The 14,262-nt window shown below is 41.4% G+C and overlaps 1 protein-coding gene across 2 annotated transcripts in view; it reads right to left on the bottom strand.

Annotated features, from left to right (window-relative positions):
* The window catches only part of farp2 (FERM, RhoGEF and pleckstrin domain protein 2), a 30,941-nt gene extending 17,062 nt beyond the window's left edge, over positions 1-13,879 (bottom strand). For both annotated transcript variants that reach the window (XM_005451179.4, XM_019351833.2), the window contains exons 1-7: positions 13,723-13,879; positions 12,932-13,152; positions 6,030-6,134; positions 3,331-3,373; positions 3,162-3,240; positions 2,682-2,779; positions 2,128-2,242 (exon numbers count right to left, since the gene is read on the bottom strand). In XM_005451179.4, coding sequence (XP_005451236.1) covers positions 2,128-2,242; positions 2,682-2,779; positions 3,162-3,240; positions 3,331-3,373; positions 6,030-6,134; positions 12,932-13,132 — 641 coding nt within the window. In that variant the 5' untranslated portion in view covers positions 13,133-13,152; positions 13,723-13,879. The remainder of the gene's footprint in view (positions 1-2,127; positions 2,243-2,681; positions 2,780-3,161; positions 3,241-3,330; positions 3,374-6,029; positions 6,135-12,931; positions 13,153-13,722) is intronic.
* Positions 13,880-14,262: the final 383 nt, after the last annotated feature.

The raw sequence follows: 14,262 nt of genomic DNA, 5'->3' as shown, positions 1-14,262 counted from the left end.
AGAACACTCAATAGTCACACTTCATTGACCTCATTACAGTAAACCGTGTTAAACATCATTAAAAGAAAAGTGCACTGTGCCTGGGTGCTAAAGTTTCAAGATCAGTTTTCTGGAAATGATTATTTATTCAAGCTCATCCAGAAACAAACATCTGAACAAATAAACGTGTTGAATTAAGTCTCCAGCATCTTCCTACATTAGGGACTTATTTCTTTATAGTCGCACAAGGCTGGTTGAGGGCGGTCACACTAACAAATTGTTTTCACACATGAATTTTAAGCTATTTTGGGCGAATATGTGTTTTTCTTTTTTCCTCCCCACATTTACTAGTGGCACACAGCAGGAAATGGCATGGTTGAGAGGAGTTTGCACTGCTGGAAATACTCTGTGGGGCTGTCTGGGTAGTGCATGCAGCAGGGACAACATGATTCCCAAATGTAGCAGTGAAGCCTCAAACATGCTCCTCAATCAGATGTTTTGTAGAAAAGTTCAGGGCTACAGTGCAGTGGAAGAATGGCTACAGACAGCCAAACATGAGTAATCACGTGGGATGGTTTTATGTAAAGCTGAGGAAGTGACATTTAAACACATTTGAAACAGATTTTTAAGCCCAAATAGCTGGAACCCATTTAGAGAATGGGACTAAATAACCAAGAAACTGTATACTCAACATGCTGGAGTGTTTAGTCAAATGCTGAACACTCACAGTGACTCTTTTCAGAATAGTTTAGGCATGTCTGAATAAAACCAGGGAGGCACAGTAATGCAGACGCTCAGATGTCTGAAAGAAGCAACACTTAACAGGCTGATGCGGGTGTTACAGTTTCCACATCAGCGAGGGACCACTTCTGTCTGAGTGACGTAAATTTAGTCATCAAGCAGAGAGCGCAAGGCTCCGTCTGCAGGCAGATTTGGAAAGAAACAATACAACATAATGACTGCTTGCCTGTGGTGACTGCAGCTGTCTGTTTACAGCTGGGTATAACCCCTGCCTGTCAAGCCAACAAGGCTATGCGTCCCATGTCTTACATAGGCCAATGGTACATTCCATACAAGATGCATTAGGACCTGCTTGATACTGGATTTTTAGGGCTCACTGCTTTGTTTCGTTTACTTTGTTTGTGAAACCCATTTCTGCAGTCACACAGCCTTGATGCGGATTCTGCAACATGTGCTGCAGACAGCACAGAGTGCATTATAAAAACACAGCCAGAGTCCATCTGCTGGAAAAATTGTGCGATAACAGTCTTACACAAAGCATACTTCTCAGCATGTTTCAATATTAGAACACGTATATGCTGATAATGACACAACATGTGTCGCCAGCGGTGAGCTGTGATCACCGACAGCTGGGTTGAAGCAGGGGGAAAGGAGCTAAAAATGGCTTGTTTCAGACAGATGATCGACTGTAGGGTAACCCAGTACAAGATAAAAGAAACCAAACCTTTTTGCTGTGACTCATGCAAAGCTCCACAAGAAGAAAAGGTCTAAATAAATGAGCCAGTACTACAGTACATGCTGTGCGTGTGCAGTTTTAAGAGGAAAAGCTAAAATCATTTGTTTAATCTGAAGCTTGCATCTCATCTGCCAGTGAAATAAACCCGTGCTATTTTTCATCTACCAGTATGAAAATTCAGCGTCTTATCATCCATACCAATCATGGTATCACAGTGATCATTTGCATTTCCCCTGCATCCTCACTGCAGGCCAATCTAACAAACACACAATATGATGGCAATGCCTGGAAGCGACTTCGATGTCACAGTTAACTTGTTTCAAATTACCTCAACATGTGGTCATCTGGAGAAAATAATGAATTGCATTTATTCTCAGAAGTGCACAGTCAGCAGCTGCAACAGAACAATCTGCAGGCGGCTGGTCTACCGTGAGAGTCGCTACATGACCGTCTGAAGAAGCTGAAAGTCTGGCTGACTTTAATTTTGGTAATGACATCAGGAACGAAGCTCGCGTCCCTGTTTACGTTTACAGGTCAGATTCAAGTATTCTGAGTGCGCGAGGAATGCGAGAAAGGAAAGCAGCCATAAACCGAACTACAGGAGTCAGATCGTTAGAGCAATTTGGAAAAGAGGGAGAAAGATTTCACTTAGACAAAAAGGCAAAACTTACAGGTGCCTGCGATGGAGCTCCATAATCCGTTCTTGTACTTTCTCTTGGTAAGGTAACAGCTTGTTTATCCTCAGGTATTCCCTGTCTGCTGCGTCATCGTAGTCGCCGATCTCCGCTGTGATTTATAGAGAGAAAACGAAGCAAGACTACGCTCATTTCACATTTTAACAGATTGTTTTTATTCTTTTGAGACCTGTAGATTTGCTGTTACTTTAGATTATAGCTCACAAATTATTCCCTACACAATTTGCTGCAAATTACCGTAAGAATTGCTTTTTGAATCTAGACATTCGCGCTTTCTCATCTGGTCTCTTAACACAGTTTTACCATGAGGTTTTTAAAGACCTGTAAGAGGAGGTATAATACACTGAACCCTGGGAATTTTTTTTTACTGAAAAGAACATTTTCTTTTAAGATCTGCAGTTTCTGTGAACAGAATTATGTTCTGAAACAAATAGAGCAAACCAGTTAGATTTTACAAGTGCTTTTACTACTGCATAATTTAATTTAGTCTGATTACACTGTCAGCTTTAACAAAAACAGAAAGAACCTACATTGGACAAGGTGAGAGGCCAGCAGGGCACCAGTATTTTCTGTGCAGATCAACCTGCCCTCCATCAGATCCCTTTTCATTTGCAGGGAGAATAAATACCTAAAGGGGAAAAAAAAAAAAAAAAAAAAAAAAGCATGTGCACGCACACACACAGACATAAGCTTAGTGTCCATCTGTTTATGTTCATCAGAAGTAAATAAGCACAAACTAAGCTCATCATGGATTAAGCATCTTTAGGAACCTTAAGTGCCATTTAACAGCACTTAAACAAATAAACTCTCGGAAAAACAAGGATCAAAGATTTTAACTGCAGAAAAAGTAATTTTAAAGACAAATTCTCAAATCCTGAAAAGCATAACAGAGCTTCTTTAAAAAAAAAAAAAAAAAAAAAAAAGGGAAGAGAAAAAGAAACCATGTTCCTCAAGCTCCTCATACAGGTAGAGATAAAAGTGATATCCAGAAGGAAATTACAGTCACTGACCTGGTGTACTCCTCCTGCAGCTGACCCGGATCAGGGGGAAAGAATTTCACTGACAGTCTAAAAAGTGTATTTGCTGGTCCTGTAAACACACAAGCAGACAAGCAAGATTATCAATGCCCCAAACACTTTTTATTAAGTGGATTCAGAGCTAAGAATAGGCCTCACTTACTTCTGACTTGTTTTGAAATGGGTTTTGTGGGTTCCAGCCAAACCTAAAGAGAACAAAAAAAAAAAAAAAAACCCAAAATAAAAATAATAGAACATAATGTGAACAATAACTTTGACAGGTGGTGGCAGGATAACTTCAGTGACTCCCTTGTAACACAGGGACTGTTTGCTGCATCAGCCCCCTTTGAAACAGAAAAGAGATGTCACAATGCTGTTGGCAAAACACTGGCTTCAGTGTAGGAGGCTGCTCAAGCCGTACATCTGGGGCTGATTGAGGGAGGAATGCGCTCGATCCAGACAGATATACTGAGAAATTGGTATCAGCTGATTGCTGCCTGAATTCTACTCAATTCTTAGTCACACATGTGCCAGTCTGTATATAAATTTCTATTAAAAATGAAAAAAGGTTTCTGCTTCTACTCCAACTTCTACTGGCTAACCACATTTGAGCAGGCTTTGGTAAATGGTCAGTGTAGAGAGTAAAAGAGGGATTACATTTGCCAAAACATTCCTGAAACCATCAGTTATCGTCTGATGTTGTTTTAAGTTTAAAAATAAATAAATACATAAATTAAAACCATCTGCATTTGACCTGCATCAAACATCCGCCTGGATATCCCACAGCTACACTTGAACTTTAAAAAAAACTACCCACAAAGATGTACTAGTAGCGATGTGCTGGTCGAGGAATGTCACTGAAATTTAGAAAACATCAACTATAAGGACAACGTTAAAGTAAGCGTCAAGCCAACTACACAACCACAGCCTACGCAATCAGTGATGGGTGTATCGCTCGATATGTGGGCAGGATTATGTCAGCAGACTCGCTGATTGGTTCTGGAAGTGTACAAATGCATGTGTAGAAATAATCAGAGGCAAAGTACTGATACCATATCTATGGGAAACCCAATGAAATGAGTAGAATGCAAGTATTACAAGTATTGATTTACCAAACATGTAATAAGCAAACCCTCCAAACACACTAGCTTTTCAAATGTGCCAATTTGAGGCTTATTCTCGTCTTACTCTGCAGCACTGAATATCTGAGGATTTTGGACTGTTTTCACAGCTTTTTTTGGGGGTGGGGCATTGTCATTTAAAATCCCATGGTGCAGTGGTTTACACATTTGTCTAACAAGCAAAATATGCCCAGACTGATTTTAGGAGGAGACATAAACCTCTTATTGTTGCATGAGGAAGGCCATCCAGTGTAAAAATCTGCCAGATCAAGCAGGATTTAGAAACTTCAGATACATGGTGCCATAATAAAGTTCGGGGACTACTCCTCCTTAAACAATACCTGAACGTCACTTTGACCATTTTCCCTTCAAAGTCATCTTGTTCACCTGGAGACCTTTTCAGGTTCTGCTACCTCTCTGAGGTCACTCCTGTTTGAAAAGTTGCACATTTTCGATTTCATCCAAGTTCTCAAATGTTGTGCAGACAGCAAACAACAACTCTACTTTCATGCCCAGGATCATCGCTGGTGATCAAACTGCGGCCCACAAAATGTTCGTGGAAGAGTCTGCAGTGCATGAGCAAGACTGACGCTCTTAGCCCTCTCCCCATAATTCAAAGGACTTGTTTAGTTCTGCTTTAACACCCTTTTGAAATTTTTATATAAGCAGAAGTAAAACAATCAAACCAGTGCTATTCACATGAAGTGCCTCTCATTGACTTGCACACATTTCCATTACATCCATTAAACGCAGGTTTAATGGATGTAATGGAGATCAGGTGAGCAACACAGAGCCTCAAGATCAACGAGACTGAGCAGGACCTCTGGAGCGATATAGAAACAGCAGAGGTGCACACAGGGGGTGACCCCGTGGGACAGATTAGCCCAATTTAAATTAGTTTTTGGTTTTATGAGTACCAAATTCAGTCCTCACAGCTGGGAAACTTTAACAAAGCGAATGATTCATGACTCGGATGATTAATCGTGAAAACATTTTCCAATTATTTGTTAAACTCTTAATATATTATTATTCTTCTGCGTAAGAGCTTCCTGAACGATGAAATAACTGATGAGGACATAGCAACTACTCCCAAAAGAATGTCAGCGTGCGCCCTGCTGGGTCACCGACAGTTCATGACATCAGCTGCAGCTAAGCTTCCTTCATACGATCAGTAAAAATTCACTATGCGTAAAAGATTTAGTTTGTTAATGGAAGAAGCTCCTTTAAAAACCAGACTGCAGAGCAGCAAATGTAGTGTATATTTAAACACAGCATAGTTTTCAGTCCTCGGGCAGCTGAGCGTACATGAGCAAAGAGGCCGGTGGGTCTTATTAAACAACACTGGCCTCATTCTCTTTGAAGAAGATATATAGTGGGCTCCATAGCTCCTCTCTGATGCTTTACAAAAACTTCTAGGTGGTCTTGAATTCCACTTATGTTTCTGGAAGAGTAAAACAATGGAAAGTCTGACATGTATATAAGAGCACTGCTGCCAGACAAGTTAAAAATATTCCAAAGTTATATACTACTCAAGTCCAGAGAAAACACTACCTCACTGTTCGCATTGCTGAAGAAGAGCAACTAATGACTTATAAGTCCATGTTGTTCCCCGAATGCCCATCCTGTTGTCATCAAGCATTTTAAAAAAAGTTTGCCTCAACCAACACATTTAATCAGTGCGCAAGTCAGCTCCTCCATGTCCAATGTGTCCGCTTCAAACAGGAAATCGAGATGTACGTACCCAGTTCATCTGCATGTTCTGAAACTCGAGGCCAAAGTAATCACTCTCTATGAGGTTGCCTCTGTGGAAAACCTCAGAGAGAAGGATCTGTCCAAGAGCCTTTGGCTGAAAGAGAAAAAAAAAAAAAAAGAAAAGCAGAAGAATGAATTATCATTTTCATCACTATGTCGACACAAAGATTTCAGAAGTTCTGTGACAATAGATCTTATGAGCTTTATGAGAAGCGAAAGTGCATCGCTTTAAAAGAGAAAATATTCAGAAAGATTCCACAGATGGAGAGCATCATCAAAAACTAATTTCAACTAAGCCCGAAGAGACCGAGGACACGCTGGTGTTCAAAGCGAGCGCTGAATAAATGCCGTCTGCCTGTGTGGTGCAGAAAATATTCGCAGCTGTAAATGATCCACTCCATTGTGTGTTTTATGGTTGCGTATGTTCCATCTGTCGATTTAAATACTTTTCTCGACTTGGATGAGCGTCTGAGCTTACTGTACTTCGCCGTTTATCTGGGCCTGAGAAATGTGCATGCGGGAACTCTGCGCAAGTTTACCATCTCAATGCTCTGGGGTTTGTTTTCACTAAATGAAGAACTAATTACTATGTATGAAGAACACACTGCACTTGAGGTTTGGAATCCTAGCTTGTGACTTTTTGAGAAAATTATAGCCTGAAACATCTGGTTGTAATGTAAAATAGTATTTTTAAAAGCCTTATAAAAAGTACTGCTTTGCATTGGCTAAAGTAAAGGATTACAACTCAAAGCACACCAGGAGATTTACTGTAGTCAGTCTTTTCATTACTTTGATACAATCACATGTTCTGCATTCAGAAAAATCTATAAATTGCAGGTGAAACCTACTGACACAACATCCATAAATTTAGGAATCTCTTGTAAAATTCCCCCTTTTTCCACACATTCAAGGTATCTGATTCCAGCTGACCTCAAACGGAGAACAAAAACCGGTGTGTTGAAATACTTTGTCTGGGCTGCCTTTGAGTGCAGGCCAAACGTACGATCCAGACAATGTCAGCGAGATTTTTTACGCAACGAATCGGGAGCCAAATGTAAGGAACGCTTTGAGGTATTTTGTCAATTTGACTCATTCAGTGAGTGCTTCATTAACAAAGTTATTAGAGCAAAACCAAATCTTCCCTGCGGTTAGACAATGTTTCCATACACTAATCCTCATTTCTTCTCAGTGTTCTTGAGGTTTACCATGTACACCTCATCCTGTTGTAAGTCGGTGGAAATTCAGTCTAACCAGCAAACAAAGTTTAAAACCACACTGTCAAACAGCTACAATCAGCCTAATCACCACACGATTAATGTTTAGGTTTAATCAAACAGAACTGAGGCCGCTGGTTCGACAAGAAACCCAGAAGCAGTTGGCAGGTTTGACCTGCTGAGGATTATGTTCTCAATGCAGTAGCCATGAGCAAACTACTTAATGCTCTCTTTTTTTTCTTGGCACTTCGTCTTTGTGTTACTCATTAACCCTCTGCCGGAATTGTGAACGTGTGTTTAAGAGCACAGTAAGATCAAACTTTGACATGTAGCATTATCTTTTACAGTCAGACAGGGAGGGATAGCATTTTCTTATTGACCCAGCTAGCCTCGGTACAACTACTGCACATCATTCCCCCATCCCCCCCCCCCAAAAAAAGTTTTTTCTAGCATCACTGCAGTGAAATTCCATGTAGCCCGCAGATAATATTTTCCCCTCAACCAACTTCCTCTTATGCTGTCCAATTTGGCTTATCTCTCTGTGAAGTCACTTACTGTTTACTTTGTGGGCACACACTTAAATGTTGGCAACCCTGCAGTGGTTTAAGTACAGCTGAAGTATTTTACAGTGGAACAACAACAAAAAGAATAAAGTAAATGTTATGAAAAATGCCTGAATTTATAAGTTTATAAACTACAAATATAATTTGGCCAATAACGTACTAAAAGCAAAAGCTTTGGTACAAAAGCTGTCATCAAGTTCAGGCAACAAGAAGCAACCTAGATTGGAATGAAGTTTTACACTTTACAGTCATCAGAGTTAAACGTCTTAAAAATGAAATGGACTTTTAGTCGCGGTTGCCAATAAATCCATATTTTAGCTGTTGAATCACATGACTCATTCTTTTGGAAGGGCCTGAAATCTAGACGGGTTCCAAACTGTCCAATCAATCTGAATTGTTTGCCTCCGAGCTTATCAGCTCCTTTATCAGTGCTGGGTTATTTTTCCTGACAGTTGAACATTGCAACACTGTGACATCAGTATCATGGTGGTGGAGCTTTTACACACCTGAGTCACATGCAAGCCTTTAAAAGAAACACGCTATTTGAGTTTTCTGAGTCAGAGATAAGAAACAATTGCACCGACCTGTGAAGGCCTCTGACACGGAAGACGGAGTCGAAACTAAATGGCTTGGGCATCACCACATATCCGGCCCCGTTTCTAGATATAAATATCTTTTGAAAGCATGAGAACATACTACCAAAATTGGCCGAACTGATTAAAAGAAATCCAAATTTACTTTGCTGTTTAGCTCCACCTTTGAATGTAATTTATCAGTTCTCCTCTGCCGCTAATGTGTCATAAACCCACGGGCGGCACCGCAGAAGCCCTCCTGGCATCTTAAGTTCAGTCACATCTGCGATGTGACAGCGAGATCATGCCGAGTTTGTTCACACCCTACTTGTGGTGTGGACCACAGTCTCATCTCCACGCCAACATTAAGGCAGGTCAATGGGTCACCCAATCAAGCTCCAAAAGCAGCGGGGGATTATGGCAAACAGATGTTTCTCTGGGAGACAAATCTCTCCTTGTTTGTGTGTATGCGCTGGGAGCAGGGGTGAGTACAAGTAGAAGTTTAAAAAACAGCCTGCTATAGGAGAGGACTGCCTTTCTCATGCACAGAGAATTTCAAGGGGGGAAAATGAAAAAAAAAAAATACAGGTGCAATTCAAAAATGCAGGGATTGGTTGTACCTTGCATGACAGGTTAAACATGGTCTAAAGATCACGGTGAAAGGCAGAGGGCTCTAGCAGAACCTCCCACTGACAGCAGGGGTGTGTTGGGGCTTGCATTTGCCACAGTGGGAGGTACGCTGTCATTTTTCACGGTGGTATACATTTTGACGTTAAACAGGTTCTTCAGTGGATTTTATAACTGAATGGCAATTTCCCTTCTTCTCGCTGCCTGGCTTTAGGACACGCCCGTGGACAGCTGGCAATCATGTTGTTTGTTGGGAAATCAACTCTGGAAGGTGGTAATCGGGATCAGATGTTTTACAGAGTGCCTTCTGCTCAAGTCACCTGTGTAACCCAGATAATTTACAGCCTCGGCTTGGCTTTTAAAACATGAGGGGAGAAAAAAAAAAAAGAAAAAAAAGAAAGAAATCTCAATAGGTGGATCCTCCTTAGGTGGTAGTAAATTACTCCCTGCAGCAAGAAAGATTACCATAACAGTAAAAGCAGAGAGGAGTTGTTTGAGGTATTTAACAAGAAGTCCTTCAAGGCACAGCCATTAGATAGTTTAGCCACTTCAGTACACAGTGGGGTAGCGCGAGTGCTTTGTGGGGATGAGAGCCGAATGCTTCTCAGCCTGTATTTGGTATGAAGAACAAGATTACCGCTTTTGTGAGGATGTCCGCGTAACTGACGCCACAGATGATAAACTGACCACAGATAAACTCAGATACACCACTCTGATATTACTTTATCCAAATTCCTTCTGGAAACAAGTCTTTCCACTGGGCAGCCATCTTATAGCACTTCCAGGCACTTATTTAGCTAGCCATTTCAAACCATTATCTAAATTGACTTTAATTTCAAACATCACGCAACATAAAAACTGCATGCATAGAATCACTAGTGAGATCAGATGGGAAAAAAAACCCTTAAAAATCTTTGCTTTTTAAGCTTTTTTTTGCTCCCAAAATAAAGTTTTAAAGTGTTTTTCCTCTACAAGAGTGCCATGTGTCTCGATCTTGCAATCTCTTGTTAATGCCAGAAACTTCCACACAATTTAAATAAATAAATGAAAATCTGTGTTTCCCCCCCCCCTCTGGATTGTAGTGCCATTTATTCATCTGAATTGTTAAACACACAAATTATTCATTAAAAATCCGTGTAAAAATGTCTCTAAAGAAATGACAATCTGAATAAATAACACTCTGGGCCAGAGGAAAATTGTGTATTGTTAACTTTAGTGTAAACCATCCATTTTAAAGGATAATTAAACACTTTGTTGCATTTCACACTGACTGCATCGTTGCAAGAACGGCTCACAGATGAAACAGGACTTTAAAGCACACATCACGGTTGAATTGCACTGTTTGAGTTATCTAGTTAGTCCAAATGTGATTTCAGGGACAGGCCAGGGGGGGTTTGGAATTCCTCAGCCCAACTTTCGGCAGGGCTTCACTCCTGACTGTGTCCCCCCTCCCCCACCACCTCGGCTCAAACTTTGTACTGGCCATGACTGCTCCCTCTGAACTGCCCCTCTTGGTTGTCAACCTTGCTATTTATGTGCTTGTTTGCTAACACTAAAGCAAAGCCTGCCTGGATTCCCTCCCACCAGCACCCTGACTATAAACGCATTTTCACACAGCTAGGTTCCACAACCCACTCTCTGCCACCTTTTTCTTTTTTTTGCAAGTCTTAAGCTGGAAGTTAAGGCCAGCAAAGGGGCTGGCTGTGCTGGATAAAAGAGGCCTGTGTTTCCCCTGCCCCGCTGGCCCAGCCTCCCTGTCCAGAAACCACAAGGCTGAGCTTTCTCCCGTGCTGGCTGGCTGTGGGAGGGGCCTGTGGACAAGAGTCGTGCAAGCAAATGTCTGCTGATGATGACCCATGTCAGGTAACTGCAGCAGAAGAAGGCCAGCAGATCAAAGACTCTCTGATCTGATTCGACTGCCTGAGGTCCAGGCTAAAGACATTATATGGCCAGAAATACACACACACCTTCGCACGCAATATGATTTCACAGTTCAGAGTTATCACAAAGGATGAAAGATGTGATTTAACAGTAAAGAAATGAATATGGAGAATGACAGCGGTTATTCTAGGACTGCACCAATCTACCAGCAGAATATTGTAGTCATAAGATGTCAAAAACCCATAAATTTTGTGGCATCTACATTTTAAAAGCAATGCAAAGCAGAAATACTCCAAAATAGTTCCCATATATTTATCCCCCCCTGACTCAGAGAAAAACCACCAAAAACAAAGCAGAAAATAAGAGCATCTATATCAAGAAAATTTGCACAATGGATGAATCCCTTGTGGCTTTCCTGTGTGTAATTTTGAGTGAAGTGTATTTTTGCTTCACTGTACAGTAAGAGGGGCAGTAAATGGCAGGTGATGGAGACTGTACACAAGATATTTGGGCAGCTGAGCAACCAAAACGCCACAATGAGGGGAGGCAGTTACTTGAAGGCCACAACCATGGCAAACATTCCACACTGCAATTTCGTATCTATTTTTGCACACGGACTCCACGAGGGAGAAAAAATATAATTAAAAGCATAGGAAAAGTTGTGCTGGCTCAATCAGTTCTCTTTGAAGTGACTGTGGACAGATAGGCACAAAAACAATAAATGATAGAGCACAAACTGAGCACACATTTCTGATGCGTTCAGTACACAAGGATAAAAACTATTCACCCACCAGCCCACGACTCCTCACAATGAATGAACAGAAATATTAAGCAGTGAACAACAGAGCCTCTCAGAGGCCATCTTGTTCCTGGTAAACTCCAGTCTGCTTGACAACAGCACTGCCGTCATTCTCTTTTTGCAGCCATGTATTTCGGTCTGCCACCTATCAACACCACGTGCAGAGCCGCACTGAACTCAGACCTCAGCCAGCCTGTCAGAACTCAGAACAACATTTTCTTAAAACCAATTAAATTTTCTTCAGACTGAACAGCACACAGGCCTGCTTCCATGCAAGTTTAACATATGTCTGTTACGCTCTATTAGCTTAAGACTTTGAGACAACATATGGTGCATAAGATTATGAAACGTCTGCCTCAGCAGTACTCCTGAACTGCTACTGTTGTGGCTACACAAGGATTTAGGATACACACAGGAAAGTATAAATATACAAACCTATTTGAACACAATTAGCAGCTGCCAGGTCTTTTTATTACACTTCACCATCAACCAGCCACTGAATTGAGCATTTAATCATTGTACAGACTCTACTTAGATTTTTTTCCCCTTCACATAAAAAGCCAGGAAGCATGCTCTGATAGAGTGGCTTCCTTATTGCTTCCTATTGGCCTTCTCAGTGACTCCTGCTGCAATTTGGCAAGTAGACATGGCAAAGCAGAGCCACAACATGGATCTCAAAGTTTGTTCAACAGCCACTATTTAAATGGGATCAACTTCTCTAAAGTAATTCCAATGAAAAGAAGAAAACAAAAGCAAGTATATTTAGCCAGGATTTATACACTGTATGTGATGACTGTGTGAGTAACCAAATGCTTCTGTAAAATTTATACTTCTTAACCCCCCCCCCAAAAAAAAATAAATAAATTAAAAAACAGAAAGACCAGACTCCTAACTTTTAATATCTACTCCTTTGGAAGTCGAGCCTTAGGGACAGTAAAGAGAACTACTACCAGTTGGACCTGGAGCAGAAATCACAGCCAAGAAACCAAGAGGCGCCCTGCTGAGTTACACTAAGTTGCCCCAATAAGAAGCCTTAAAGAGGAAGGGATTTCAGCACCAAAGCCATGTGGCAGCTGTCACCAAGACACACACACACGCGCGCACAGACACACACACACAAACAAACCAGGGTGACCAAGGCCTCCAAGGTAAGACGGAGCCTTTTGTGGAGCAATCTGCAGACATATTTAAAGTAAATAAACGAGGTTGCACGAACCACACACAGTAGAACCTACTTCTACATCAAAGAACTCCTGAGAGTCGTCCAGCCCCTGCACACGGATCTGTATTCCTCTCCCTTGGCTTATGCTCCTGTTGACCATGTTGCCACTGAGACTCTGGCCCGGCTCCAGAGTGCTGATCCCAGCATTGAACTGGGCTCCCAGTCTTGTGCCAGGGGTCTGCAGGACCCTGTATGAACCTTCTATCTCCCCCATTCCAGCTCAGGGAAACGCTCCTGCAAATTCAGAAAGCAACAAACATTAACACAAAAACTCCCACTGATCAAATATTTTCTTTATTCTAAAGGACAAACTATGTGGGCTTAAAAAACAAAAAACAAACAAAAACAGTCCAAACAGCTTCCTTTAACTGCAAAGTTGCGAAGCTGTTTGCGCACACCTGAGGCTCATTCATAACAAATGTACCACATTACGCTGACATACAGAAGACCATAAAGTAATACTGACCCAAACCATTTATTTTTACCGTCTTTTGTGCAGGTTGGCACAAAAGACGGCCTAACATACGAAAAGAACCGACGGCGCACCGATTTTGCGCTTCATGTGGGGCCCAAAACTCTCACCAAGACGTAAACCGCGTTTACAGCAACACTTTAAGCCAGAAAAGCTTTCGGGAAAAGCATGAGGAATGGTTAAGGTGAGGTTTGTTTTCTTGATGAGAAACTGAACTCAGTGGATTCCAGAACCGAAGCGAAGTTAATTATCTTAACCGAGAATTAGATCCGAAAAAGTCGCCACACGAGTGAAAAAAAAGAAAATCTGCTCAAAAGCTGTTTTGAACTTACCGTTCTGCCCGAAATGAAACTAAACGCTAAAAGTTTGAAACGCCGAAGAGGACACTACTCCGCTCCATGGTCGTCGTCAGCCAAACGAGTGCGCACTCAACAGCGGTTTATCATTGGCTACGGCAGAGCCGTCTGTCCTGCCATTGGTTCAAATGTGGCTAAGGACCGTAGGCAGGAGAGCCAAGATATGCTTTCTTCTACTTTAAATGGCTTTCGGGGATGGACACGAAGAAACTCATCAGTCGGAATATATCTTATACAAGAGTAATGTTGCAAAAAGTAAATGGGGATTTGCGCCAAGAGTCAAAGTCGATAATAAGAAGTGTTTTATATCATTAGTTTGGTCTGATTTGACCCACAAAGCGAAACTGACATTATTTAAGTTTGGGCTAAAGTCTGACCCGTAGGTGATGTAAATAGACTTCACTGTAAACTTCTAAGTGATACAAATTTAGTAACACAGTTCTCCGAACACGTTATGTGTGTATGTGTGAGAGAGTGTGTGTGTGTGTTATCCTATTTAACCATCCCGTCTAATCT

The sequence above is a fragment of the Oreochromis niloticus genome, linkage group LG23 (genome assembly GCF_001858045.2).
Source record: "Oreochromis niloticus isolate F11D_XX linkage group LG23, O_niloticus_UMD_NMBU, whole genome shotgun sequence".
NCBI classification, from domain to species: Eukaryota; Metazoa; Chordata; class Actinopteri; order Cichliformes; family Cichlidae; genus Oreochromis; species Oreochromis niloticus.
The sequence above is the reverse complement of the archived record's forward strand: the minus strand, read 5'-3'. Positions and strand labels throughout refer to the sequence as shown.